The sequence below is a fragment of the Triticum urartu genome, chromosome 6A (assembly GCF_056163025.1).
Source record: "Triticum urartu cultivar PI428250 chromosome 6A, HENAU_Tu73, whole genome shotgun sequence".
NCBI classification, from domain to species: domain Eukaryota; kingdom Viridiplantae; phylum Streptophyta; class Magnoliopsida; order Poales; family Poaceae; genus Triticum; species Triticum urartu.
The window spans coordinates 597682919-597710385 of record NC_141878.1 but is presented as its reverse complement, the minus strand read 5'-3'; the positions used below and the strand labels follow the sequence as shown (position 1 = coordinate 597710385).

General features: G+C 43.0%; 2 protein-coding genes and 1 pseudogene across 2 annotated transcripts; 1 reads left to right on the top strand and 2 right to left on the bottom strand.

The window, feature by feature from the left end:
* Nucleotides 1-589: 589 nt before the first annotated feature.
* LOC147966995 (uncharacterized) lies at nucleotides 590-1642 on the bottom strand. The gene is made up of 2 exons (XM_087527436.1): nucleotides 1437-1642; nucleotides 590-1350 (listed from the first exon to the last, which is right to left on the bottom strand). The coding sequence occupies exons 1-2, from the start codon at nucleotides 1591-1593 to the stop codon at nucleotides 845-847; spliced, it is 663 nt and encodes a 220-aa protein (XP_087383562.1). The 5' UTR covers nucleotides 1594-1642; the 3' UTR covers nucleotides 590-844.
* A 12417-nt stretch (nucleotides 1643-14059) lies between these two features.
* LOC125513121 (uncharacterized) lies at nucleotides 14060-14988 on the bottom strand. The gene has a single exon (XM_048678165.2). It carries the CDS (start codon nucleotides 14930-14932, stop codon nucleotides 14192-14194), a length of 741 nt encoding a protein of 246 aa, XP_048534122.2. The 5' UTR covers nucleotides 14933-14988; the 3' UTR covers nucleotides 14060-14191.
* Nucleotides 14989-25663: 10675 nt separating this feature from the next.
* On the top strand, nucleotides 25664-26906 carry LOC147966994 (uncharacterized; annotated as a pseudogene).
* The last annotated feature ends 561 nt before the right edge of the window (nucleotides 26907-27467 follow it).

Genomic DNA, 27467 nt, shown 5'->3' with positions numbered 1-27467 from the left:
TAATGATTGATCACTAAGTTGAGACACTCGATGGTGTTTGGATTGATAGTGCGCGATTAAATTGTGGTCATGATAATTGAACTGCTGGATCATTCATCGTGTCGACTTATTCTGGGAAATGATTTGACTATTGATATAATTAATAATATATCATGCTATGCATTTGTTAATTTAATTTAGCTGACATGTGATAATTAGTTGAATTTGGATTGGTAGGCTAGGCAGAGAGGGTAATCTATTTATTTTGGATTGGAGTAATCTATGGAACCCTATGTGCGACAGTAAGAGTCGTTGAATATCTTAGATAAATATTGCTAGACATATGTATTTGAAATTCATAGATTCGATGAGATAGGCACTATTAGAGGATTTGAGGATTAGGGTAACTGTTTATTTTGGTTATTTAGTTCAACACTTATTAATGAATTGGGTAGTCCATTGAAGAATTATTTTTGTTTGAACAGAGAAATGAGCATCGGATTGTTAAGCAACGTCTGTTATTTGAATACTTATGCTAAGGTGAGAGCCTTCCGAGCTATTTGTTGTAAAATAGAATACATGCAAATATATTATTTTCTGGAAAAAATGAAAAGGATGAATGTTACTTCTTATGTTTATACTATGAACAGAACTGGAAAAAAATACAATAATTTTTCCTCTATTTTACAGGGCTATGACGTTACATAATGAGTCATAGCATTGCAGCGCCGTGCTGGTCGTCTCTTGACCATGTATACTAACTTGAACACAATTTTTTGTATTGCTGTGAGCCACAAAGGCTCAGTAAGTATACACAGAACAGGTTACTAAAAAAAGGAACAAGTTACTCCAGTATATGTTCATGCTATATTCGGTGGGGGGCCCTCAACAGGGGGCCAGCTCTCAGCACCATGCGCGCCGCTACGATGTACGCCAGGAGAGAAGCAAGAACCATTGAAGCAGCGAATGGATCATTGGAGATACCGGACACGTACGTAACTAGCCCAAACCGGGAGAGACTGGCCACCATGAATCTTATTTGATTAATGTCACTTGTAGCCGGGGTCTTTTCAATCGCCAGCAGCCTTTTCAACAGAACCAATCCTGTCGCGAAAGTCATGGTGTTCGACAGTATGAACATAGGTGCCGCAAAACTCTCATAGCGCAATCTGAAGGGTTGACGTGTGCCCACCGGCCGCCAGTCTCCAAGACAGTAGTCCTTGGGCATCCAGTCAGGCGGGTGCATCGCCGCCTGGAACGCGAAGCCGACGAAGAGCGTGGCCACCGCCATCAGCCACCCGCGCATCTTGTTCAGAAACTCCTCGTCATCTTTAGCTTGCTCGAGTACGGTATCTTTTTTTGAAGCCTGTACTGTAGAACAGTTGTTCTAAGGTTAATTATATTATAAATAAAGTATATATTTACAAAGTCTAAGTTCCAAAAAAAAACTGAATTACCCAATACCGGCTCGAGTACGGTATCGGCCACCGCAGCCGACCCCACCGGCGCCGCGTTACGCGCGCCACCACCAGCACCACGAGCGTTGGAGCCGGCTCCTGCATTAGGCGCCTGCTCACCCTCGGCAACTATCAGTTGGATCTCACGCTCAGCCATCTACGCACGATTTATTTGAAGATGTTGGGCAGCTTCTTACTCTAATGACTGCGCCTTGGCGAGATGCAAACGAAGACGTGTGTCCTTCCCTTATATATAGGCACATCGAGCGTTCATATATTGTCGTTTCTTCTGCATGCATGTTCTACACCTAACACTTGCATGTTCTTTCAAATAATGCTTGCATGTTCTTCACCTAACACTTGCTTCTTCTTCACCTAACGTTTGTTAGAAAAATTAGGTTTTTTGGAACTAAACAGCCTACCCTCTATTCCTCTGCCTTATTGGTGGTGCCGCTCACAATGCATATTGAGGCTAGAGGGTGGGACCTTATATAGACTCCAAGTTCCAGATATTTCAATCTATTTTTAGTTAGGACTCGTGACTTGTCAAACCAACCACAATAATCAACAGCCAGTTACCGAGTCCAAATACCGTTAATCAATTTGGTCCCATACACGCATGTGTGAGTCATGCGCCGAGTTTGAATTCAAAATCAAACTCGCAGGCTTTAACAAAGCCAATCATACGGACAACCTGGCATTCCGCTCTATACTGTTCCCGGGTATAATTCCAGTGTATTCATATAAACTGTGTTCTGTATCCAGTATAGTCGTACCGGCTTCCTTAAGTATATTTTCTTAAGTACAATTCCACATCAAGTATTCCCGGTTATTTCCGTGAATACTTCCACACCGAGGTTTTTATTCCGGGAGTATAATAATGTAGTGGACATATAAAAATATTGCAAGCCACAAATTCCTACATCTCCCACTTTGCTAGAAATATTTTATCTAACAAAGGGAATTCCCATGCGATTAACACACCTTTAATCTCTAATCACCGCTCATCATTCCAAATCATCTAACTTCCCGAACGGTCACCCATCCTCTCACTACTCCAGCCTGAGCACGCTTAACTTCCGGGTTCTATTCTCCCTCGTTTCCAAGTCTGCACTTATTGTTTTCCTGACAATAGTAAGATATCAATCCTATTAACCCTCAGGAATTTAGCTTGCGCATGAAGTCACACATTTCACTGTTTGAGTTTGAAACTATTGTTCTAAAAAACAATAATTATCTAGTAACACTAATATTTCTTGAATAAGTAGTTTGACCACAGTTTGACCACACTTTGACCATAACTTGACCAGATTTGACCAAAATTCAAAAAAACTGAAATAATTATTTAGTAACACTAATATTTTTTGAATAAGTAGTTTGACCATTGTTTGACCACAGTTTGACCATATTTGACCAAAATTCAAAAAAACTGAAATAATTATTTAGTAACACTAATATTCTTGAATAATTATTTAGTAACACTAATACTTCTTGAATAAGTAGTTTGACCATAATTTGACCAGATTTAACAAAAATTCAAAAAAAAACTGAAATTTGAGCATAACTTTTTTTCCTTTTAGAATTTGAGGATTCTAAAAATTTGCAAACAGGTCGTAGGCTGTCAAAATCGGAAGCGGATTTTCGTTCTGAACATTTTGATATATTATACGTTTTTTTGCGACATCGTATGCAAAAGTTATAGCCGTTTTACATTTTCCCTACATTTTTTGCAAAACATGTGCATATTTTCGTTCTGAACTCTATGTGAACTTGTTTAGGAAATATCAAACAAACTGTTTTATTCATATACTCCCTCAGTCCCAAAATAAGTGTCTCGGCCTTTGTATAACTTTGTACTAAAGTTAGTACATAGTTGAGACACTTATTTTGAGACGGAGGGAGCGAAGACTGTCACCCATACACGCATAAGTACTTATATGACTTTGCTAGTTGTTAGCGTAGTTTGGTTGGTGCTTATATGGTCATCATTTTAGTTTGCAAATTTTGTCGATTAGTTCTTTTTTTCTTTTTTCCTCGTCTACACATAGCTTTGGCTGTATCACTCTGCTAGTTATTGACGTGTATTTTTACGTGTGTTAGTTGGTGTTGATTGTGTGCATCCTAACTATGCAGAGGCTGAGTATGTGCTCATTGTATTATGTATATTCTTGATGCTCCATTCCGAGTCAATAAAATCCACCGTTTATCAAAAAATACATGCGTAAGTACTGCAACTGTTACAATTTTGTTGATTGTATTAAGAATTTTTTTTCTTTACAAGTAGAGTTTGTGATGGCCCACGACAATGTTAGTCTTTCTTCTCTTCATGTTGCTATCCTTAACAACCATCTACTTGCATGAGAGTCGGCATATGGGCCACTCCGCCACTGACTATGGCATGATGAAGAACTATTATGGTGTTTTAGCTCTAGTATACAAACTAGTTTTCTTTTGCGAATTATGCAAACTAGTTATTGTATGTGTAGTTTTTATTTATTCATGTGGTATTGATCATTATTTTGCATCTCTCCAGAAGTATTTACAAATTAATATGTTGCTATATATAGTGCTATGTCACATTAACTTTGTATGTGTGCTTGACAGTATATATGTGCAATATGCCTCACATGGGCTCGTCTTCGAGCAATGTATTATTTTTAACTAGGCAAAGTTGAATTTGTTGATTCTCAAAAAAAAAGTTGAATTTGTTGGAAGTTGTAAAACTTTAAATGCTGATTATATCACACAGCTAACATCATCAACGACTTGGATTTAAGATAATCATGTGTTGGGTATCTCCCTCGACAGTGACCGAAAGCTCCCCATGATGTTCACTTTTCTTTCTGATTTGCTAAATTAAGTCGACATTTTCTTAGATTTAAGTATATGACTACACGTGTAATCTAATGCTGGCTCGTCAGCCAAACGTGTTAACCAATTCATCTGCCACCATCTCCCATGAAGCATTATTTAAGGGCCTTATAATCATGATCATCCGCACGCTGAAGTAATAAATGACCACATATGGGTCCTATGTGAAAAAAGTAAAGGAACAGTCGTTCTTTTAAAACATGATTGTTCCAACAATTCTGAATTGCCCAAAGTAAGACACACTAACTATGATTGTCCCACTTGATATGTCCCTTAAGGTTATGTTGAATGCCCGCTAACCAGCTTACTAACTAATTTGATATACTAGTTGGAGGAAACAAATTATAGGGTATATGAATTGCGCGTGGAATCAAGGTGACTTATAAAAGTATATGTTGTGAGGAAAATGTGAAAGGCATAATCAGTGCGCATAAACGATGTTTGTCATCTCCCCGACCATCAATGTCATTGAGAAGAACATTGACGCAATGTGTGCCCACCCTAGCTCCCAAGCAATAAAGAACTTATTATGGAAAAATAACTAATTTTGAAATCTGACTATGTTAAAGACTTGAATCGAACTATCTAGACACCAATCCATCCAATAGGGTTCACTGCACAAAGCAGCGACACACGTGACCTAGAACGTGGCACCACCTCGGCATTTTCTTTCGTTTATTTGGTGCGAGGGCTGAACTCAAACACCTACCCTCTTGGTGCAAAGACAGACCAGCATGTTGCTGGTGACCAGGATGCCATGGTAGGCTACCTCCACGAACATATCGGCATACCACATGTCCGATTTTTACATAGAAGCTGCTCAAGGTGATGCAAAGGATGAGATTTGACACTAGCAATTTTGTGGAACCTTGTAACATCAAAAATTTGAGCACCCATGATAATATAACGCGGTGGTGCATTTATATATGAAAATGGAAGTCCATGGCATGCGAATATATTTGTGAAATCTTACAATCATGGAACAAATGCCGAAACATCTGTCGCTCATCGCAAAAGGCTACATATGCTGCCTTGTCTATGCAGTTTAATGATCTTTTTTGATGTAAAATGAACAAAGGCTACACATGTTCAGAATCTCAATCCATGGGTTAGGGCATTGTCGGGACCCCCAAAAGAATAACAATGAAAATCTACACCATGTGAAGTTCACTGCACCAGGCGGCGGCGCTGGGCCCAACCCCGACGCTGCACCGGTACAGCAGCTTCTTCCCGGCGAAGCTCCACGGGGCCTGTAGCGTGACGTCGAACACCTGCTCCCCTCGCCTCGTGTCCGCCGCGAGGGCCTCCATCACGTCTGCCGGCACACGCACCTCCTCCCGCCTTGCGACGACGGGCTGCTCCGCCACCTTCCGTGCGCCAACGCAAAGCCGCGAGGTCCTGGCGTCGGCGAGCGGGATGCCACGGTAGGCCACCTCCACGGACATGTCGCGATCGACGCACGCTCCCCCGATGTAGTTCCACGAGGCGACGCCGAGCGTGAGGTTAAAGGCCGGGTCGACGACCGTCGCAGCCGCGGCCGGGACGCCGGAGACTGAGCCGATTCCGACGTAGTAATGCGGGACTGGCCAGATGAAGAACAGACAAGAGATGAAGATGATGACCCAGATGGCGATGAACACGGTGTCGCACAGGCCGGGGCACCTGATCTTGTCGATCCACCGGTCTCCTTGAGGCGCGACTGCCTGCTGCCTCTCCACGTCGGCGTCCATCTCCGGTTGATCGATCGTATTGCTTTTGCGACTTTTAAATAGATCGGCACCGGCGAGCTTTCTAAATCGATTATTTGGGTGTCCCGATAGAAAACAATTGGAGCCAACCGATCTGATCTCCGTGATAAAACTGTTTGCTAGCCAGAGAAGGTCGTGCACGAAATAGCAAAAAAAAAATCATAATTTATTTTATATTTTGACATGACGTAATAGCAGTGCTAGTTATTTTTTCCTTTTTAGGATCAACGTGCTTCTTGGGTTCCCATATCTGGAATTTCATCATAAACAATTTGATAGCAATACTACTTGGTCAATGTAGCCCGGTCAAACGGAGGGACACGGCGACATCATTGTGTTATCTATAGGTTGTGTCGTTTATATTTTTTTCTTCTTTCAAAAAGGAGTATTCAACAAGTATCGAGCTCAGCAAGTCAGCATAAAAAATATTTGACGCCATCTAAACCGCACCATCTCATAATAGTATATCTCAACAAACCTACCATGGATCATTACATGCGTCATAGACTCATAGTACGACCTGTTTGAGATCTGAGCGAACAAGGAAAAATATGCTACTCCTAGACAAGGCATTTAAAAAGAGGGCACCCCGCGTGTGCCGATGCTCGACGTGTCCAACCGAAGGTCAAATTTGTGATTTTTATCCCTGGAGCCGAGCTTCAAATCACACCTTCAACAAGAACACAACGCATGCATGTCAAAAATGCCCGATCTAAACATTGGCGAGTTCATGTGCTTTCGCCAGGAGAATCTACATGTACTTGTTGAAACCGTCACCATAAGTAAGGTCTCTACCAGCTGGCACATTCTCACTTGATGAATCATGGTGAGAGAACCCAAGGCCCTCCCACACCATTGAAGAAAACATGAAGAAGTTAAGGAAATCGCGTCCCCACATCGATCCACTATCGCACCACCTTTGGTCCTCATCACCTAGAGATGGATGGCCATAGACAAAGGATCTGCCACTGCAACCACCTCATACTTATGGAATGGATGCTCCTACAATGCATATGGATTACTAAACTGCTTTAGAAGCAACTTGCATATCGATCGGGCCTATTTGTTTATAGTTTCCATTTCTCTCGAGGGTCGATGGATAATAATAGAGTAACTACTCCGTGATGGTGGTGGTGGGATTAAGATTCTCCATCCAAGTCAGTAATGCCATGCATGTTCACCCCCGAAGTCAAACACTCTTGCACCATTTGATGAAGATGATTGCTTGTCCCACTGGCTGGTCGAGCTTCACTTGTGGTCTTGTGGATTAATGGTATGGCTTTGCTCCAAGTAAAGATCGGAGGGGACCACGTCGACTAATATATATGGATCGATCGATTTCTTGCGTATTTTTGCTTCTAAAAAACACTTGCCATGCATAAACCTCCTCTCTAGCTGAAATGTTCGAAAGGAAACTAATAAATTTCTGTGCTTTCCTTTTATGTTTCATGGCTAATATATTTCCAAGTTTTCAAAGAAAATGCAATGCTTCAATCCTCTTATGTCGGTTGTGACCTGGGGAAGCAAATTTTAATATGCATGCCTTCCATTTTTTTCCAGTGAGATGGCAAACTATTGTAGTATGTGAAAGTCACGCTCGTGGTGCGGGTGGATTTGAGATTCTAACAGAGCTACATCACTGCGTTTGTGTGTGTGTGTGTGTGTGTGTGTGTGTGTGTGTGTGTGTGTCTAAATTACAATATTAAACACTAAACTATGATGCTAAGTAAGCAATATTAGTACACAGCGGATGAAATCCAGTGCATTCAACCACGCATAAAAAATAATCAAATCATATGTATGCAAAAGTAAAATCAACGACTATTTTAGTTCATCGATGGTTACTATAAACAATGTTGATTCAATACCAAGTTATGTAACATACACATATTATGAACTTATTGTTCAACCCAACTTGATACACACATTTGTCAAATTTCAAATTATATTCTAGAGGTTTCAATTCATATGTTTATATAATGATAGACTAGAAACCCCTACTATGATACAAACGAGAAAACACACATACTCCGAAATACATATGTAAACACTATAAAATTTACATAATTATCAAAAAATAATCAAAAGAGGACCTTTTCAACAACACATAACTTAAATTTGGCATAATAATTTTTTTTCCTAATATACATTATATCTATGTAATGAGAAACACTATAATTAATATTTTTATGTGCTAAAATATAAAATCTAATTGATGGAAAAATTATACTCATTGAACCTATAGCATGATAAACGAATAAGTCCAAAAGTATAAAAGTTTAGTATAAAAAATATGTATATTAATTCATCCACTGTCTGAATTGTGTAAGGTGAAGTTGAACGTCCGGTTTAGTGTTCGGACACTCTTCCGTTGAGGTGACTGAGGAGAGTCATCCCAACGCACACGTTGGGACAGAGTTTACGGGTGTTCACCGGTAGGTTTCTGGCAGGTACACGGCGCACGCCAAAGACGAACGAGGTAGGCAAAAACACTTGCGGAGCCCTGAAAGCCCAAAAGGATGTCATCCTGAAGCTCGAGTAAAGAAACAGTTGAAAAAAAGAAGAAGAAACATCCAAGGAATGGAATACTGAAAGAGAAAGAAAAAGAGTGCATTGCGCTTGAACAGAAAGTATTTTTTTAATCAGGAACACAAATCATCCTGAAACTTTTGTGACGTTTTTACTGCAAAATAGTAAATATTATAGAAGGCTTAATGTTCATATTAGTATCTTGTAGTAAGCTTCTGATTAGTGATTTTGCGTCTAATACTGCCAGTCCCCTACCACAATGTTGGTTAATTAAATACATGGTCAAACTTAAATCTCAGAAAACATGTTATAAACCAAAACGGGTGAACTATCTACAATCACACCATCTAAACATGGTTAAAACTCTCAAAAATAATTTAAAACTTGATATAATTAAGATAAATTGTCATAGTATGGCTTGGCCTTTTTTTTACTTGTGGATTACATTTTGAAATTAAGTCTGCACGTATGGTAAAGAATTTTGAATCAATGTTCTGAAAAGAATTATGCGGTTTGTGTAAACTTTTTTAGTCATAATTTTATTTGTAGATAGCATGGGAGCGCCGAATATCTAGTCGTGTGTACAACATGCTGATTTTTAATCTAGTTAACATATTATATTATATGGATGGTTGTGCACGTACTGGATAGCAAGAGCAGCAGCGACATGCAACAAGCCAAGGATCAGCGACTGGACATGCCCTGGTCGCCGCCCGCCCATGGCTGGACCAAATTAAATACAGGTGGAAGCTACATCAAAGAAACAAGGGCGGCTGGTGGTGGAATGGTGCTACGTGATGACACCGGTGCTATTATCTTTACTGCATGCAGGCAGAGCACCACATGTGATGATTGACTAGAGGCAGAGCTCATGGCGTGCAGAGAAGGCCTTGATCTTGCTCTTCATTGCACCGGATTACCCATTGCGATCGAGTTGGACTGCGCTCAGGCAGTCTTGATGCTAAATACGAGTCATGGGGACCACTCTCGAGACAGGACTCTTGTGCGCGACATTCAGTTACTAATGTCTGACGACCCATGGGAGATTTCAATTACGCATATTAGACGTACTCAAAATAAAGTTAGTCATAGTCTCGCGGCTTACGGGCGGAGCACACCCCGCTATTTGGTTTAGTACGGGCACAGACGAAGTTGTAAATTTGTGTATGGATGAAAAGCCGCATTTAGTAATGAAATCTTCCTATTTCCTGCAAAAAAAAATTATATAGATGGTGTTGCATAAACATGAGTACTCCCTCTGGACGGGGGCATAGGACGTACGGGTATACTAGGTCGTCAATCACTAAAAATTACTCCCTCCTTTCCTGTTTATAAGGCTTAATTCAAAAATCTCACCAACCAAGGTAGATGATGAGTGGTGGAATATTTTTTGTAGTTTGCAAAAGCACCCAATTAATGCTCTTGTTTTCCTCAAAAAATTATGTTTACAAATGCATTAATTGCAATGCATGCATGCATAAAGTGCATGCATTGGTCAGTTTTCTCTTAATACTTGCATGCAATGATTTAATACGCCTTGAAGTCTGAACATGTGATGAGGAACAACCAAATTAAGCCTTATAAAATGGAAAAACTAAAATTTTGAGATAAGCCCTATAAACTGGAAAGGAGGGAGTATGTGTTAAGAAACTTTGTTTGAATACAAATTCAATAATATGCTTTTGATGGTATATAACACTTCTTTCATTTCGAGCTGATGGCCTACAAACCCCGGCCTATTGTATTAATCCGCCCGGATAGTAATAGTACAGTGTCTATTTTGTTGTTGTTTATCAACTGAATGAAACCGAGGTTGGGTGTTATTGTCTAAAAGGAGCAATATATATAGCCCAATTTTGAACAAAAAATAAATATTTCTATGTAAATAGTAAGCTCAAGTGAGATATTTAAAGATCAGGCGGCAATAGTTTCTACATGACTTAGCAACTAGGCAAGCAGGTGTTCCGAAAAGACTTTGCAACGAACGATTAAAACGAGTAGGGAACAACAAAGACTTCAATCCAAGCTATTAACTAGAGGTCCATCCAATAGAGATCACTAGTGCACATGGCGGCGGCGGTGGCGGCGGCCCGAGCACGGCACTTCCTCCCCAACCTCCTCCCATCGATCTCCCCCGGGAGCTTGAGCGCGATGTCGAACACCGCTTCCCCTTGCCTCATCTCCTCCACTAGGGCATCCATCACAGTCTCCGGAACACGCACCGCTTCCCCCCTGGCTACCACAGGCTGTTCAGTCGCCATCCGAGGCCCGGCGCAGAGCCGCCCCACCGTGGCACCTGCGAGTGGGACGCCGCGGTAGGCCACCTCCACGAACGTGTCTCGGTCCACACAGGCGCTCTCTTCGTAGTTCTTCGAGGCCACGCCGAGGGTAAGGTTGAACGTCGGGTCGACCACCCCAAGCGCCGCCGCCGCAGGGGCGTCGAGGCCGGAGACGGAACCGATCGTGATGTAGTAACGCGGTTGCGGCGAGCCGAGCACGAACCAGGTGACAAGGAGGATGGTGACCGGGACAGTGAAGAGCACGGCCTCGCACCACATCCGGGCGTTGCGCTTCCTCTCCTCGGCCTCCGGGTCTCCGTCAGCCATGACCTCCTGCCTCTCTGCGTCGGCGTCCATCTCCGGCTCCTGTCGACTTGCTTTTGCGGCGTTGCTGCTTGCAGGCAGATCGGTCGACGTTCGTGCAGGAGTAGTATGGGTAGGTAGATAGATCGGGATTGGCGAGCCAGTTTGATGGCCGGAAACTCCTTTCCTTTTCTCTGTGAGCGCACTTTCCTTTTCGTTTGGGTTTTTTAGGGGTTTTCGTTTGGGTAACGAACGATTCCTTTTGCACTGGGCCGAACGTTCACGAACCGCAAAGCCCATATATTAGAGGCACCACAGTGCTTGTCAACTTGCCATTGTTGTCTCAAAAATAAAAATTGACATTTCTCAAAAATAAAAGAGAAACTTTGTCATTACTAAACTGTCACAAAAAAAACTTGAAATCGTTCTCCTCAAAAGAAAAAGAATAACTTGCCGTCGTGTTGTGCCATTGTGCCAATTCGGCAAGATGCATCGTTCATTCAATAGCTCTCAGAATGAAACCTATGCTTTAACTATCTTTTTCCAAATTTAAGTCAGACCATGAACTAGTAGAAGAAACCTAACGTGTAGACATAAGTAAACATGTCAATCTATATTGGTATTAGGTTCCCAGTATCATCTGATGGAAATGTTTGATGCTCTAAGTTGTTCCCGCAAAAAAAACATTTAGTATACCGGCACTCACATGTCTGGAAGTCGGATGCGAAGAAAAATTATGAAACTGCATTCAAAAACTTCGCCCGTGCATTAGGATTATTCTCCTGTTGTGTACCTTTAAAGGGTTTGACTGTGATATTAGATAAAAAAACAAACGGGGTAAAAACTGATGTAATATTTGTTTCGCTATTTGTCTTTTTAATTTGAAGAACGGATGGTGGCTGCAATTATTATTATAAAATAATTCATTACCTCCTAAGTTCATCTCAGTGGAGGTTACCATTGTTGTACTCACTCATGCTGTATTCATCGTAATTGTGGACAAATTGTTATGTTTTATGCAAAATTCTTGCATTCTAGACATGCCTCTATGGTATATTTACCACAAAGTTTAGTGCCACAAGATGATAAGAAGTCGAAGAATGAGGATACTTAGCAGCAACAAATGCTCATGGATTGATTAACCATTATAATACTTCTGGTTCATTCAAAAGTTCCAATTTAATGTAGCAATATGATGGTTAACTGTATGATTTCATGTTTTTTATAGGATACACCAGCAAATATCTACGCCCCCAAAATTGGAAGACCACCAAGAATTAGGAGGATAACACGAGTACTGAATTCTGGGAATGGATCATGGGTGTTATGCTCAAAGTCTTCGTTCCAGGAAGTACTATATCTGCAGTTTCAGGAGATAATTGTTCAATCTTGAGTGATCGTGTTGACGCATGTGGTCTCCTACTGATACCAAATTGATCCAAAACTAGGTTTTCATCATTAATTGTTGAAAGTTTTCTCTGCACAAATTGCAATACCTCCTTATAGCCCACATTACTTCCTTAACCTCCAAATTCTCACACTCTGACTAAGCACTCCAAAAATTACTCATTTAATTGGCAACCTCCTGCTTTTAGTTTTGCAAAAACGAATTCCGCTAATAAAATCCTCCTTGAATAAGCTAGCTTTCTTTGACAAGTTGTTCCATTTTTTGAAATATTATAAATAGTTAAAGATTCTCCATCAATTCAGTTTAGTGTACCAACGAGTTGCCTACATTATAACATCAATAGTAAAGATATACGTCAAGGAGCAATGTTTGATGACACAGAAAATAATTTGGTACGCAGGAAAGTAACCTTTTCTATCAAAACTGAGACAAACATTTTTTTTTGTTTTATCTGCATGTATTCGATTTTCAAAGATATGAGATAAAGAGAACCGCGTAATGAACCATGCATGCAACGATTAGGCTAGGAAAATGCTCTAGAATTGTGGAGGCCCTAGTGCTAATGATGTATAAGAGGGTAACATAAATACTTTCATCAATATTATTGCACATCATGAAAAATATTATAAAGGTATGAACTTTCAAAATGTAATTTATTAGCAAATAAAGTCTTACTACACCATGTATAAGTGATTACATGATGCAAATAATGATTATAAAATACATGTACTTAGCTATAAGTGCAACCGCGCGGGGGGGGGGGGGACGCCCGTGTCCACCCCACCCCGTAATATTTTTCAATATATGTTCTGGAAATCACATATTTTTATAATTTATTTAGGTAAAAATGTGAGTTTCAAGAAGAAGAAGGATATTATTTTATCTTAAGCATTGTGGATTTAGTAACAAGTTGGGAGAATTCGGTAGACGCGTAGTTGCGTCGGTGATCCTGCTGTGACAACAGAGAAGATGTATGGAATGATTTAGTGGGAAGGCCACAACATACATGGGAGGGGAGGTCGAACGAAACGAGGGTTTTTTTTGGTGAAAACGGAGACATGCGGACGGGGTGGAAGAAAAAATATCTAGGAAAAGTTGTGATTATGACTCAATAAGTAGAGATGTGTGCGATTAGCGATTTGTTATTGAGAAATATCCAATATTTTGTTTTCGAAGGTTATCGACAAAAAATCTTTTGTCTGTCTTTTAGTAAGGTGATCTCACATATATGTTGTGGTGTCTAAATTCTTAATTACTTAATATTTACGCGAGATTGAATTGAATCGGCATGTGCCAAAGCAAGCACAAAAAACGAAAGGAAGGTCGGGCGAATCGATCCATTTTTTAGTGTGAGGGGGAAAAACTAGCATGGAGGGGGTGGTGGGATGCGGAGGCGAAAATAAACCATAGAAGCAAAAATAAACCGTGCGTACCGGCCTACCAACTTCCTTTTGGGAACAGAGATAACTTTATTACCAGCCCAGCACAGGTCGAATGCAAAACACAAAGAAACAAGGGTACTTGTATGGCCGATTGAGAAATAAGCTTTTATTGGCCGGCTGAGAGGTAGATAGACATAGACCCATATAGACACTCAGTCACTGGGGTGGACACGCTTCACCGTGACCTAAACCAACTTCCATAGTTACTTAACCAACCGTTCACACTGACGACCGTCCAGACGCCATATGTCGCCAGAAAAACAAGAACCAGTGAATCAACGAGTGGACTGCCCGAGACACCGGAGGCGAAGGTGCATGCCACAGTCATGGCGAGACCCACCACCATGAAAGTAACGAGCTTCATGTCTCGTCTAGACGGGGTCTTTTTCATCAGCAGCAGCTTCACCAAGAGACCCAGCCCTATGGCAAGTGTAACCGTGTTCAAGAACATGAAAAGAGGTATGGTATGACCTGCATTCCTGAGGGCGAGCAGGGCATTGTGCTTGGTCTTGGAGTCTGGATAGGGAGTATGCGCGGCTACCCACAGCAGCAAATAGTCCTTGGGTATCCAGTTTGGCGGGTGCATCCCGGTCTGGAACGCGAAGCCGACGAAGAGTGTGGCCACCGTCATCAGCCATCCGCGCATCTTGTCCAGATACTCCGCGTCTTCTTTAGCTTGCTGAGACGCCGGAGTCTGGATAGGCTCGCCGTCTGCACGCAGCGCTTGCACATGCAGCAGCAGCTGCTCGATGATCTGCTTGCGGATCTGGCCCTCATCACCGGCGCCGGCACCTGCAGCAGCAGCTGCTCGAGGATCTGCACGAACTTTGGGGTTGCCTCTTGTCTGAGACACGCCGGCGTCTGCCTCGGGCTCAGCCCCGGCCATTTCGGCGTGGCTATGCTCAGCATTAGACATCTTGATGTATGATCTATACGAAGATGTTGCATGCGCAGCTTCTTCTAACTCTAAAAGCTGCGTCTTGGCGAGATGTAAACAGAGCTGAGTTTCCTTTCCTTATGTATAGCACATGGAAATGCGGCATCTTCTACGGGTTTTCACCTAACAGTTGCATGTTCTTCACCTAACATTTGCATGTTCTTTGCCTAAACCGTTCAGACAAAAAATTGTCCAAACCTGAAGGTTGCATGTTCTTCCAAATAACATATTGACCTTGACAGGTTGTACGCGTGCATGCATGTGTTGCATATCTTAATAATCACTGGTGAAGCAGTGATACACCTTATTTTGCATGGGTGTTTTTTAAATAACAGGCCGGCCTTACAATGAGGCCCGTTATGTTCATAACAAAGTGCAGAGTAGCACTCCCTCCTTAGAGAAATATAAGAGCATTTAGATCACTATTTTAGTGATCTAAACGCTCTTATATTTGTTTACGGAGGTTGTACGATACAATGTGAGAAGACCAGTGAGGATGTGGGGGCACATCACTCAACGGGATCATCAATTGGATCATGAGTTTCGTCATTAAACCCATTAAGCTACGTGGGAAGGGCGACCAACCAGCTATGCCATGTGGTGCAAGCTGGTTGGCCGCAGTGAGAACTTTTTTGAATTTTCTTTAGATGAAGGTGGGGATTATTTTTATATGTATTTTTTTCTTTTTAGATGGAGGTGTGAACCTCTGATATTTTTTAAACGGAGGGTTATGCAAAGTGACACTCGCTAGTAGGCTGCGGTGGCAATTTTTATTTATTTATTACTTTTTCTTAGATGAAGGTGAAGGTGAAGATTTTTTTTCTGAGATGTTCTTTTAGACGGAGGCGAGGACTCTATGTAATTTTTTTAAAATAAAAATGTGCGCACAACTTTCTCTTAAGCGATGCCACAGGGTGGCGCGCCAACCACCAGTTGCTATTACCCATGTACCATCATTTATCCTTATAGCATGGAGGTGGACCATTCGGCTCATTGTCTTCGCCTCGATGGAACTGTTCAAGTAAACCTAACTCCCTCAGGTTATGAACCACCTCATCGTCGTCTTCTGCACTGTCTGCTTCTATACCCTCATCTTCATGTTGCACACTGTCTACTTCCATGCAAGGGTTTTTCTCACGATTTCGATTTTTTCGGACGGAGCCCGAAATAACCGGTTTTCATAATTTCTCGGAAATTATTTGCCCAAAACATTCAAGCAAATTTTGAATTCAAAAAATGAGTGCCAAAAATTATTGTATTTAACCCATTACGTGCAACAAGTGTGTCTTGTTCTACTACACCACACCTCGCTTTCATCTCAAGGGCAAGGGTTCGAGACTTTGCTTCTTGTTCTTGTTGTTGGTGTGTCAGCTCCCCTGCTGACAAATTGCAGTGATTGATGTTGCATTCTCGGAAATAGAGGCTGCTAATCTTGGATCAGACGACATGTTGGTATTATTATTGATAAGGCTTGGATTAACAAATTAGCACTGCTTGAGTACAGGTATTCGAAATAGTCATCCTAACCAGAGATAACCTGGCACGACGAAACTGGCATGGGTCCAAGACATGTGTCTTTTGCCAATATAACGAGACTATTAAACACTTATTTTTCAAGTGTAAGTTTGCTCGGACAGTTTGGGCCATGGTCCAAGTAGTTTTGAATTTATACCCACCACGTAGTGCACGGAATATATTCGGCAACTGGTTGCGGGGTATTGATAAACAATTTTCTGCACATATTCTTGTGGGAGCGTCGGCCTTATGTTGGGCAATGTGGCTCACCAGCAATGTTGTGGTTTTTAACAATAAATGTGTGTCATCTCCTATGCAGGTTATCCATGTTTGTACACAATGGCTCCGTACGTGGTCTATCCTGCAGAAGCCGGAGGACAGGGACCTTTTTATGATGGCGTCTACACGGCTGGAGCGTACGGCCAGGGAGGTTTTCTACCCACATGGATGGCGGTACGATCATTTTTGGCTGTGTGCATCTAGCTATGCAGAGGCCGGGCTTTTTTTCAATACGGTTGTATCATCTCGATATATCTATTCAATGAAAAGTCCTTTACAAAAAAAAGGTATTCGAAATAGTGAAATACATAAATTATCTATCTCAAGTATGTCACCAACTTATCTTGAGCCACCAGTCAGATTGAATGCGGCGCCCTGCCGGCAGCTCCCGACCTTTAATTCCAATGGGGGGAAGAAGTAGGGGTGGGCAAAAAAGACCGAGGACAGAAAACCACACCGAAAAAACCGGGACCGAAGCCGATTAAACCGAAAATCGAAAATCCGGTGCTCTGTTCGGTACTGAAGTGGAGAAAACTGAATTTCATTCGGTGATATCGGTTTCCATGCACGATGCACCGAAGTGACTGAAAACACCGAACTGCAGGCTAAAAAATGAATGAGCCCAGAAGCCCAACAACGAAAAGTGGCCCAGCAGGCCGACATCCTTCACACGCACCTTACGGGATCCATAGAAAAGGATCGTACTTCCACACAAGGATGACACACCGAGGGACTCCCGATTCCCCAATCCTAACCTAGCCGCCATGCTTCCTCGGTTCCTCCTGCCCTCGTCCCCAGTAGACGACGGCAGTGCGCCAGCGCCACAGCAGGCTGACCGCCTCGCAGCCAGCGCGAGGCAGCTTATTTCTTCCCTCCCCTCGTATCTTCTTGTTCCACTGGATTGCATCTTCTTCCCTTTATCTCTTTTATCATCCACTGGGAATTGTTTGTTTTCTTTTTGTTCATCCCTTGACGAGAAGTTGACTACTGCAGTAGTACACAGGCATGCTACTGCTAGGAAGATTTGATTTTGCGTTCTTCCTTTCTTCCGCCGCTCATTTTTTCTGTCAATTTTCTTTCTTCCATCATCTGGAATCGCTGCTATCAAACATGTTCGGTTTCCTTGTGTTAAAACCGATCGCCGAACGGGCACCGAATTGTCGGTCAGTTGATTTTCTATTACCCGAGCGGTTAGCATTTTCTAAGAACCTAAATTGTAGGCATAATTTGATTTATGCCCCTAGTTGTGTCCTACTCGTCTGTTTTATTCCTAATTTTCAAAAGTCACCGGTTCTGTCCAAATCACTTTGCTCCTCTTATGCTTTTGCCCTTTGACCGTTTGACCGTTAGTTTGAAAACTTCATAACTAATTCATACTAAGTCAGAAAAATGCAAATAAGATATCAAAATGTTCAAAAAAATATCACCTATATGTCAGTGTTATTTGTATCCATGAAAAAAGTGTTGGAAAGTGCCCATCCGAGTTTTAGCTCTTATGCTACCACCATGAATAGTAAAATCTAAAAAATTAAAAAAATTCAAAATTAATTTGGTGGCAAAGAATGACAAATGTTTTAAGTGTCTGCCAAGTTTCATCAGGGAATAACATTCGTGGGTGCCGCAGCAAAAAAAACAATCAGCACTCCAAAATAGATTATTTTCTTGCCACGACTTCCACGAATGTCGTTCCCTAATGAAACTTGGCAAGCACTTAGAACACTTGTCATTCTTTGCCACCATTTTTTTTGAATTTTTTTGATTTTTTTTAGAGTTTACTATTCATGGTGGCATCAAAAGAGCTAAAACTCGGATGTGCAATTTCCAACACTTTTTCATGAATGCAAATGACACTGGTATATAGGTGATGTTTTTCTGAACATTTTGGTATCTTATTTGCATTTTTTTTGATTTTGTATGAATTAGTTATGAAGTTTTCAAACTGACGGTCAAACGGTTAAAGGGCAAAAGCATAAGAGGATCAAAGTGACTTGAACAGAACCTGTGACTTTTTGGAATTAAGGATAAAACAGACGAGTGGGACACAACTAGGGCATAAATCTAATTATCCCTAAATTGTAAAAGGACCGAAGCACCGAACCATTCGGTTCGGGGAAACCGAATGCCCAGCCCTAGGAAGAAGGTGTGACTTTGGAACCCAAACTATAACACAACACCCTTCTTCTTATAGCGTGGGTAAGTGATCAATAAAGACAAAAATAAAGTGCCAACCCTCTATGCTACTATGTGTGTTGGCATCTTCATGTATAAAGTGATTTCCTTGTGTTGTATCACTCGTCGCCTGCGTGCAACATTCATTGGTGCTAGTCCGTTCTTATGGTGGTAGTCCCCTACAAGAAGCTCCATCTCTTCTCTTGGAATTTTGCAGTTTGAATGATGCTTAAAAATGCTCTAAGGTGCGACGTAATCTAGGCGTGCAACCCTTCGACGTGATTTGCCTCCAGGAGTCAAAGGCCCTGTTTGGTTCATAAGTTCTAGGACTTTTTTTAGTCCCAACTTATAAGTCTCAAGTCCCTAAAAAGTCCATACCTGTTTGGTTCCTGGGACTTAACATGGACTAAGGAAGTGTTTATTTCGAGAGACATATTGGTTTAGGCACTTAAAAAAGTCCCTATAAGTCGCATCTAAACCAAACAGGAGGGATTTATAGGGACTTAAAGTGGTGATTTGTGACTTATCAAAAAAGACTCTCAGGGATGAACTTATAGGGACTTTTTCATCGATTCCCCCTGCCCCGCACCTAACCTTATCGCTTCCCCGCATCGCTCCTTCCCCGCACTCTGCTCCAATCGCCGCCGCCGCCGGCAGTACCCTGAACCGCCGCCGCCATGGCCGACGATGAGGAGGACCGGATCCCCTTCTTCTCTCAGTTCCACTCGCATCATCAGGAATCCTAGGGCTCATCCGCCGGCGGAAATCTCGGGAGGGGAATGGGATTCTTGGATCTCAACCACAACGTCGACGACTTCCTGGAGTTGGGCTCGTACCAGCAACTCCTCCTCGACCAGTCCGCCGATCATGGTCTTCCTCCTACTGGTCGTGGGAGGCCCGTGTCCCAGGGCGGAGGAGGCCTGTTACACCCTCGATGCGACTATATCTCCCACGTGTCGAGGCACGACTTAGAGGCATAATCGCATTGAAGGCATATGTCGCAAGTTAGGCAATCTTCACAACATCCCATATAATATAGATAATAAAAGGGGAGATAACATAGTTGGCTTACACTCGCCACGTCAATCAAGTACATAAATAACATTACATCATTCAAACACTCATGGCCCGTCTACAGCGCCAAAATAAAAGATAACCCAACATGCGACACGATCCCGATCACCCCCAACTGGACACCACTACTGATCATCAGGAAAGGAAACATAGTAACGTTGAGAGTCCTCGTCGAACTCCCACTTGAGCTCAAGCGCGTCACCTGGAGCGGAATCATTAGGCCTTGCATCTGGTGTAATAGTAATCTGTGAGCCACAGGGACTCAGCAATCTCGCACCCTCGCGATCAAGACTATTTAAGCTTATAGGTATGGCAAGGTAAATATATGGAGCTGCAGCAAGCGACTAGCATATATGGTGGCTAACCTGTTCGCAAAAGAGAGCGAGAAGAGGAGGCAAAGCGCGAATGAGTAACTAAAGAGGGCAACCTGCGACAAGCATTACTCCAACACCGTGTCCACTTCCCGGACTCCACCGAGAAGAGGCCATCACGGTAACTCACACGGTTGATTCATTTTAATTAAGTTAAGGTTCAAGTTATCTACAACCGGACATTAACAAATTCCCATCTGCCCATAACCGCGGGCACGGCTTTCAAAAGTTCAAAACCCTGCAGGGGAGTCCCAACTTAGCCCATGACAAGCTCTCATGATCAACGAAGGAATAGACCTCCTCCCGAGACATTCCGATCAGACTCGGTACCTCGGTTCTTCAAGACACTTCGACAGGTTAAAACAAGACCAACAACACCACCCAGATGTGCCGACAAATCCCGATAGGAGCTGCACATATCTCGTTCTCAGGGCACACCGGATGAGCAAGACGTCGGGTAGGCCAGCCCAGAGTTGCCCCTGGTAGCCCCGGACATCGCTCGGTTGGACCAACACTCAGAGGAGCACTGGCCCGGGAGGGTTAAAATAAGATGACCCTCGGGCTCCGGAAACCCAAGGGAAAAGAGGCTAGGTGGCAAATGGTAAAACCAAGGTTGGGCATTGCTGGAAAAGCTTTAATCAAGGCGAACTATCAAGGGGTTCCCATTATAACCCAACCACGTAAGGAACGCAAAATCCGGGAACATAACACTGATATGACGGAAACTAGGGCGGCAAAAGTGGAACAAAACACTAGGCGAGGGGCCGAGCCTTCCACCCTTTACCAAGTATATAGATGCATTAAGATAACAAGATAAAATAATGATATACCAACAAGTGAATAATGTTCCAACAAGGAACGGTCTCCAATCTTCACCTGCAACTAGCAACGCTATAAGAGGGGCTGAGCAAAGCGGTAACATAGCCAATCAATGGTTTGCTAGGACATGGTGGGTTAGAGGTTTGACATGGCAATTTGGGAGGCTTGAAAGCAAGTGGTAGGCATCGTAGAATTGGCATGGCAAAAGAGCGAGCAATCTAGCATAGCAAAGATAGTAGTGATTTCGAGGGTATGATCATCTTGCCTGCAAAGTGGTCAGAGTAGACTGGATCCTCGAAAGCAAACTCAACGGGCTCCTCATTAGCGAACTCGTCTCCCGGCTCTACCCAAACGAGACAAACAAGCAAACGGAACACAATCAACCACGTGCAAGGATCAAACAATATGATGCAAGGATGGTATGCTATGCGAGATGCGATGCGGGATGCATATGTAAGATTTGACAAGGGATGCATGAACCTGTCCTCAACTTGGAAATCCAAGTGTGCCACTGGAAAGATGAGATGAAATCGCTTGAAAACGATATAAAGAACGTCGGAATCGGACCTACGGTTTGAAAATGGCAAGCAAATCAAATATGGCCACGTTCTGCGATTTACTGCAAGTAGCCATCTAAATGCAACAAGAAGAACATGCTACAACACCCAAACATGACAAAAAAATACATGGCAGGGATGCATTCGTGATGCTTAACAAAAGTCTAGCACTGAGCTACGGCCAATTCATCCATTAACAGGTTCAAACAAGCATGGCAAAAATGCATATGGCAAACAGATTTCAGACTTAGTGAAATTAACACTTGTCTGGAATTTCAGATCAGGTAGCACACTTCGGAGCAACAAAACTACATGCTACAGGACCTGAACATGGCAAAGTAAAGCATCGCATAGAGCTACTCAAAGAGCTTAACAAAAGTTCCTTAGTGACCTTGAGCCAAAAGGGATCAGAAAATACAATTGCAAGCATGTGAACATGGCAAAAACATAATCAGTTCTCAGACTTAGTGAAAACTGGAGCATGCTGAAAACAGATATCAAGTAGGCATGTTTACGAGCTCGATGCACTCACCACGGAGCAAGTCATGATAACCTAAGCATACACCCATCAAGAATACACAAAATACAAGCTAGACATGGCAAGAACAATAACATAGCATGCACGGATCAACTACAACATCCTCGGCAAAATCGCTAACAAGTGGACAATCTGCCCAGATTCACGAAGTAGCAAAAGTAGAGCTTGATTGACTCAAGCTAGGGTGCTCCATAATTGCAAACGAAGACATGGATGGATAGAGCACTAAAATATTAACAAAACATCCTTACTGACCATCCTCAAAAGAGGCACGGATCACTAGGAAACAACATGAACATATGGCCATATGAGATAAACAGGTCAAGGACTTGGTGGAAATGCTAAGTCCCTGAAATCAGCATTACCAAGTGCCTCACTTTGCAAGCTTGTGCTAGTCACCACACACATCACAAAATTACATGGGTTGCACCTCTGGAAAGATGGCAAAACCCTTAACAGAACACATGTAGAGCTCATGGGCATATCATGCACACAATAATCATGGCAAAAATGACAAATAACTAAATAGAACAGCACATCTAACAATTAACTCAAGTAGCCTCCTTCTAACAGCATTTCTGGCATCAAGATGAACTCAAATGAAAATGATGCAATGAGATGAAATGATGTACTCCCTGAGGCGAACATTTTGATATGCTATATGCCCAAAACGGAGCTACGGATGAGGAGTTACGATGCAATGAAGAGGAGCATATGAGCTAGGGTTACGGGCAAAAAGTCAACCGAGTTTTGGATCTCAGATCCAGATCGGGATCCGGGCACGATTTACGAGGTTTGCCGGAGCTGTGGGAGACGGCGGCCGGACTTGACGCTTGGAGGATCCAGCGACGAGGGGAGGAGGAGGCCGGAGCCGGCGGTGGCGATGGCGGCGCCGGGAGGCGGCGGACGGCGGTGAGGCGGCGGCCGACGGGCGAGGCGGCGCGTCGGGCGGGCGCGCGGCGGCCGGCGTCGATTGGCGGGGTGGCTGGCGTCGGCGGCCGCGGTCGCTGGCGGCTCGGAGTGGCCGGGCACGGGGAAGACGCGGGCGGCGCCGGCTGGGGCGGCTCGGCCCAGTCGGGCGGCGGGAGGGCCGGCCACGGGCCTTGCGGGCCCACGCGGCGCAGCGATGTGGGCACGGGCGGTGGCGAACAGGGTGGCGACACGTGGCGGCGGCGGGGCTGGGCGGACACGTCCGGCGCCGGCGGACGCTGTCCGGCGCGCGGAGGGAGAGGATCTGAGGTTAGGGATGGAGGGGATCCGGGATTTTTAGGACGGGTTCTTTATATAGACATTGAGGGAGCTAGGAGTGTCCAAATGAGGTGCGGTTTTCGGCCACACGATTGTGATCGAACGCTCTAGATGATGGAAAGGGTTTAGGTGGGTTTTGGGCTAACTTGGAGGGGTGTTGGGCTGCAACACACACGAGGCCTTTTCGGTCCCTCGGTTGACCGTTGGAGTATCAAACGAAGTCCAAATGATACGAAACTTGACAGGCGGTCTACCGGTAGTAAACCAAGGCCGCTTGGCAAGTATCGGTCCAATCCGGAAATGTTTAATCCCCACATATGAAAGAAAGGTAGAAATGACCACCGGAGGAGAACGAAGCGCCGGAATGCAAAACGGACAACGGGGAAAATGCTCGAATGCATGAGATGAACACGTATGCAAATGCAATGCACATGATGACATGATATGAGATGCATGACCACGACAACAACACACGGAGACAAAAACCCGAACCCGAGAAAATAAAATAACTTAAGGCCGGAAACGGCAACAGTTGGAGTACATATTGGGTAAGTTACATCCGGGGTGTTACAAGGCCGCACACGGTCTCTGAACATCGGAGGCCGAGCCGGCTCTCATCTGCGTCCGTTCGTCGCCCCGGGCACAGCTGCTGTTGAGGGGGGCGTCGTAGGGCGTGGGAGGACTGTGTCGCAGGTCACTAGACGCGGTGTAGGTCGAGCCCATGGGTCCTCATCGACCGGCAGTAGAGGAAAAGCTGCGAGGAAGCAATGTGTGTCGTCAACTGCTGCGTCTTCAGAAGATGTCAATGAGAATGAAGGCTTTGAAGATGAAGATGAGGATTTTGCTTTTGGAGAGGTAAATTTCTGATTGGTATACATAGTTAGCTTTCTGTCACAGGGTGCAAATTCATCTTCTTTTTATGCTAGCTAATTGTGTGTACAATGGTATACCTTGGTGTAGAATTTGAACCAGCTTGATTCTACTTTTGTTTGAATTATGTACTTGTTATTTTTTGTTTAGAAAAACATTGCCAAGGCTGATTGGACAGACGAGCATATTACTGTATTTTGTAACATCGCCTGTGAGGAAGCTAGGGATGGGCACTGTGTGAATGGTGTTTGGACAAGTAGAGCCTACAATAACATGAAGAAAAAATTTTATCAGCGTGCTGGCCTCCTCCATACTACCAAGCAATTCAAAAATTGCATAACTAGACTCAAGAGCCACTATACTGCTTGGGTGTGGTTGGGGCAGCAAACTGGTTGTGGCCGAACTGGAGATGGAGCTATAACCACATCGAATGAGTGGTGGAAAAAGTAGTTAAGGTACATGCATTATTTTGCAAATTACATCTGAATTGCTCACACTTGGTCACATTATTTAGCCTTGTCCTAATTACCTAACTAATGTTGCAGGAGAGACCAGATGTCAGAAAATTCAAGGGTGGCAATCCTGAGTATTTGGATATGCTAATAGAGCTATTTCAAGGTGTGGCAGTTGATGGATCATTAGCTTATGTGCCCATAGATGAAGATGAAGAAGAATATGTTGTTGCTGATGATGGAAATGAGGAGAGTCCAATGAGCACCACCAGCAGGAAGAGGGGAAGCAGCGGCGGTGAACAGTCAGCTTCAAGCCCAGGCAAGAAACACAAGATGGTGAAACTAATGACAGGGCTCATCAATACTATGACTAGTGAGAACACTTCTGACATGATCAATGAATATGCAAACAAAAGGCAGGAAGCAAAGGACAAGGCAAAAGAGAAGAAAGAAAACAACACTAAGGAATCCATTACTCATTGTCAACTGTTGGCAGTTCAATGTGGTGCAGAAGAAACAAGTGTTGAGTACTTCATGGCAACTCAACTGTTTGCAGATGAGGCAAACAGAGTCATATTTCAGAACATTTCAAGTGATCAGGCTAGACTGACTTGGTTGAAGAGGTGGTGCATGATGAAGAAGTTGTCCTAGTGTAGTAGTGATCTTGTTTGCCCTTTTTCTAATATATGTAATGGACTTGTACTGTGTGACCTTGTTAAATGATCATTGCATGTTACTGTGTGTCCGTTTTCATGCATGTACTAATGTTTTCAAGTTGAAGAGGTGGTGCATGATGAAGAAGTTGTACTAATGTTTGCATGTTTCAGGACGATGACAACAGTGTTGATGGAATCAGCAGTGATGATGGGAGCAGCAGTGATGATGAAGCACTAATGTTGTAATTCATGCACCAAAAAGGAAGAGAAGAATGATGCAGATGGCCTGCATAATTGGTATGTACTACTTGGACTCTTACTGTAACAAAGGGCCTAGAAGAGTACTAATAGAGTCTGGGCATGATTGGGTTATGACAACACTAGGCAACGAAAAAGCCTGTTACAACATGTTTAGAATGCACAGACTAGTGTTTGAGAAATTGCATAGTGTGCTTGTTGATTCCTATGGTTTGAAGTCCACCAAAAAATGTCATCTGTTGAGTCTCTAAGCATGTTTCTGTGGATAGTAGGTTCCCCTCAATCTGTTAGACAAGCAGAAAACAGATTTGTTAGGTCATTGGAGACAATTGTAAGGAAGTTTGATAAGGTTTTGGTCTGTCTGATCAAGCTAGCAAAAGACATCATCAAGCCAACAGACCGTCAATTCAGAACTATGCATTCAAAATTAAGATCTAGAAAGTATGCACCATTTATGGACAATTGCATTGGTGCAATAGATGGGACACACATACAAGTTGTGGTACCAGTTGCCACTGCGGCCTAGCATAGGAATAGACATAAGGAGAAGAGTCAGAATGTGATGTGTGTGTGTGACTTTGATATGAGATTCACATTTGTCCTAGCTGGTTGGACAGGATCAGTGCATGACATGAGGGTCTTCAATGATGCTCGATCCAGATTTGGTGACAAGTTTCCAAAACCACCACCTAATAAGTTCTATCTTGTGGACTCAGGGTACCCAAATAGACCAGGTTATCTTGCACCATAGAAGGGTTTAACCTATCATTTCCAGGAGTACCGTGATGGCACAATGCCTAGAGGAAAAAAGGAACACTTCAATTTCACCCATTCTTCACTTAGAAATGTCATCGAGAGGTGTTTTGGAGTCCTGAAGAACAAGTGGATGATTTTGTTTCACTTGCCTAGTTATCCACCATAGAAACAAAGCAAAATCATTGTGGCTTGGATTGCACTGCACAATTTTATTAGACAAAGTCAACTACCCGATATAGAGTTCGACTTGTGTGATCAAGATGAAAACTATGTACCATTGTCTATGCCAATGACTACAACAAATGATTCAACAAATGAGATGGACAGTGCTGCTATGAATCAATTTAGAGCTTGGGTCGATGATGGGTTGTGGTCCTGGAAACAACAATGATATGAACAAGTGTTCTTCGCTTATGTAATCTCTGTTATCTCGGTTGTTATGTAATCTCTCTTATTTCGCTTGTTATGAACAAGTGTTGGCACGAACAAGTGTTAATTCGTTTGTGTGAACAAGTGTTATGAACAAGTGTTATTTCGGTTGTCACTATTCTGTAATTCATTTGTATGAACAAGTGTTTTTATTACTAGGGGTAACATGGACTTATAAGTTCCTGTAAACAAACAGGTAGGGACTCGGGACTTATAAGTCCCTGTAAACAAACAGGTAGGGATTCGGGACTTATAAGTTGGGACATAAAAAAGTCCTAGGACTTATGAAACAAACAGGGCCTAAAAGACCATATTACAACTACAAGTCCCTATAAGTCCCTCCTTGAGAGTCTTATTTCATAAGTCCCAAATGCCCACTTTAAGTCCCTATAAGTCCCTCCTGTTTGGTTTAGATGGGACTTACAGGGACTTTTTTAAGTCCCTAAACCAATAAGTCCCTGAAAACAAACATCCTCAAAGTGTGTTAACGTATCCCTGACTAAAGCTGCGTCATTCCTACCTG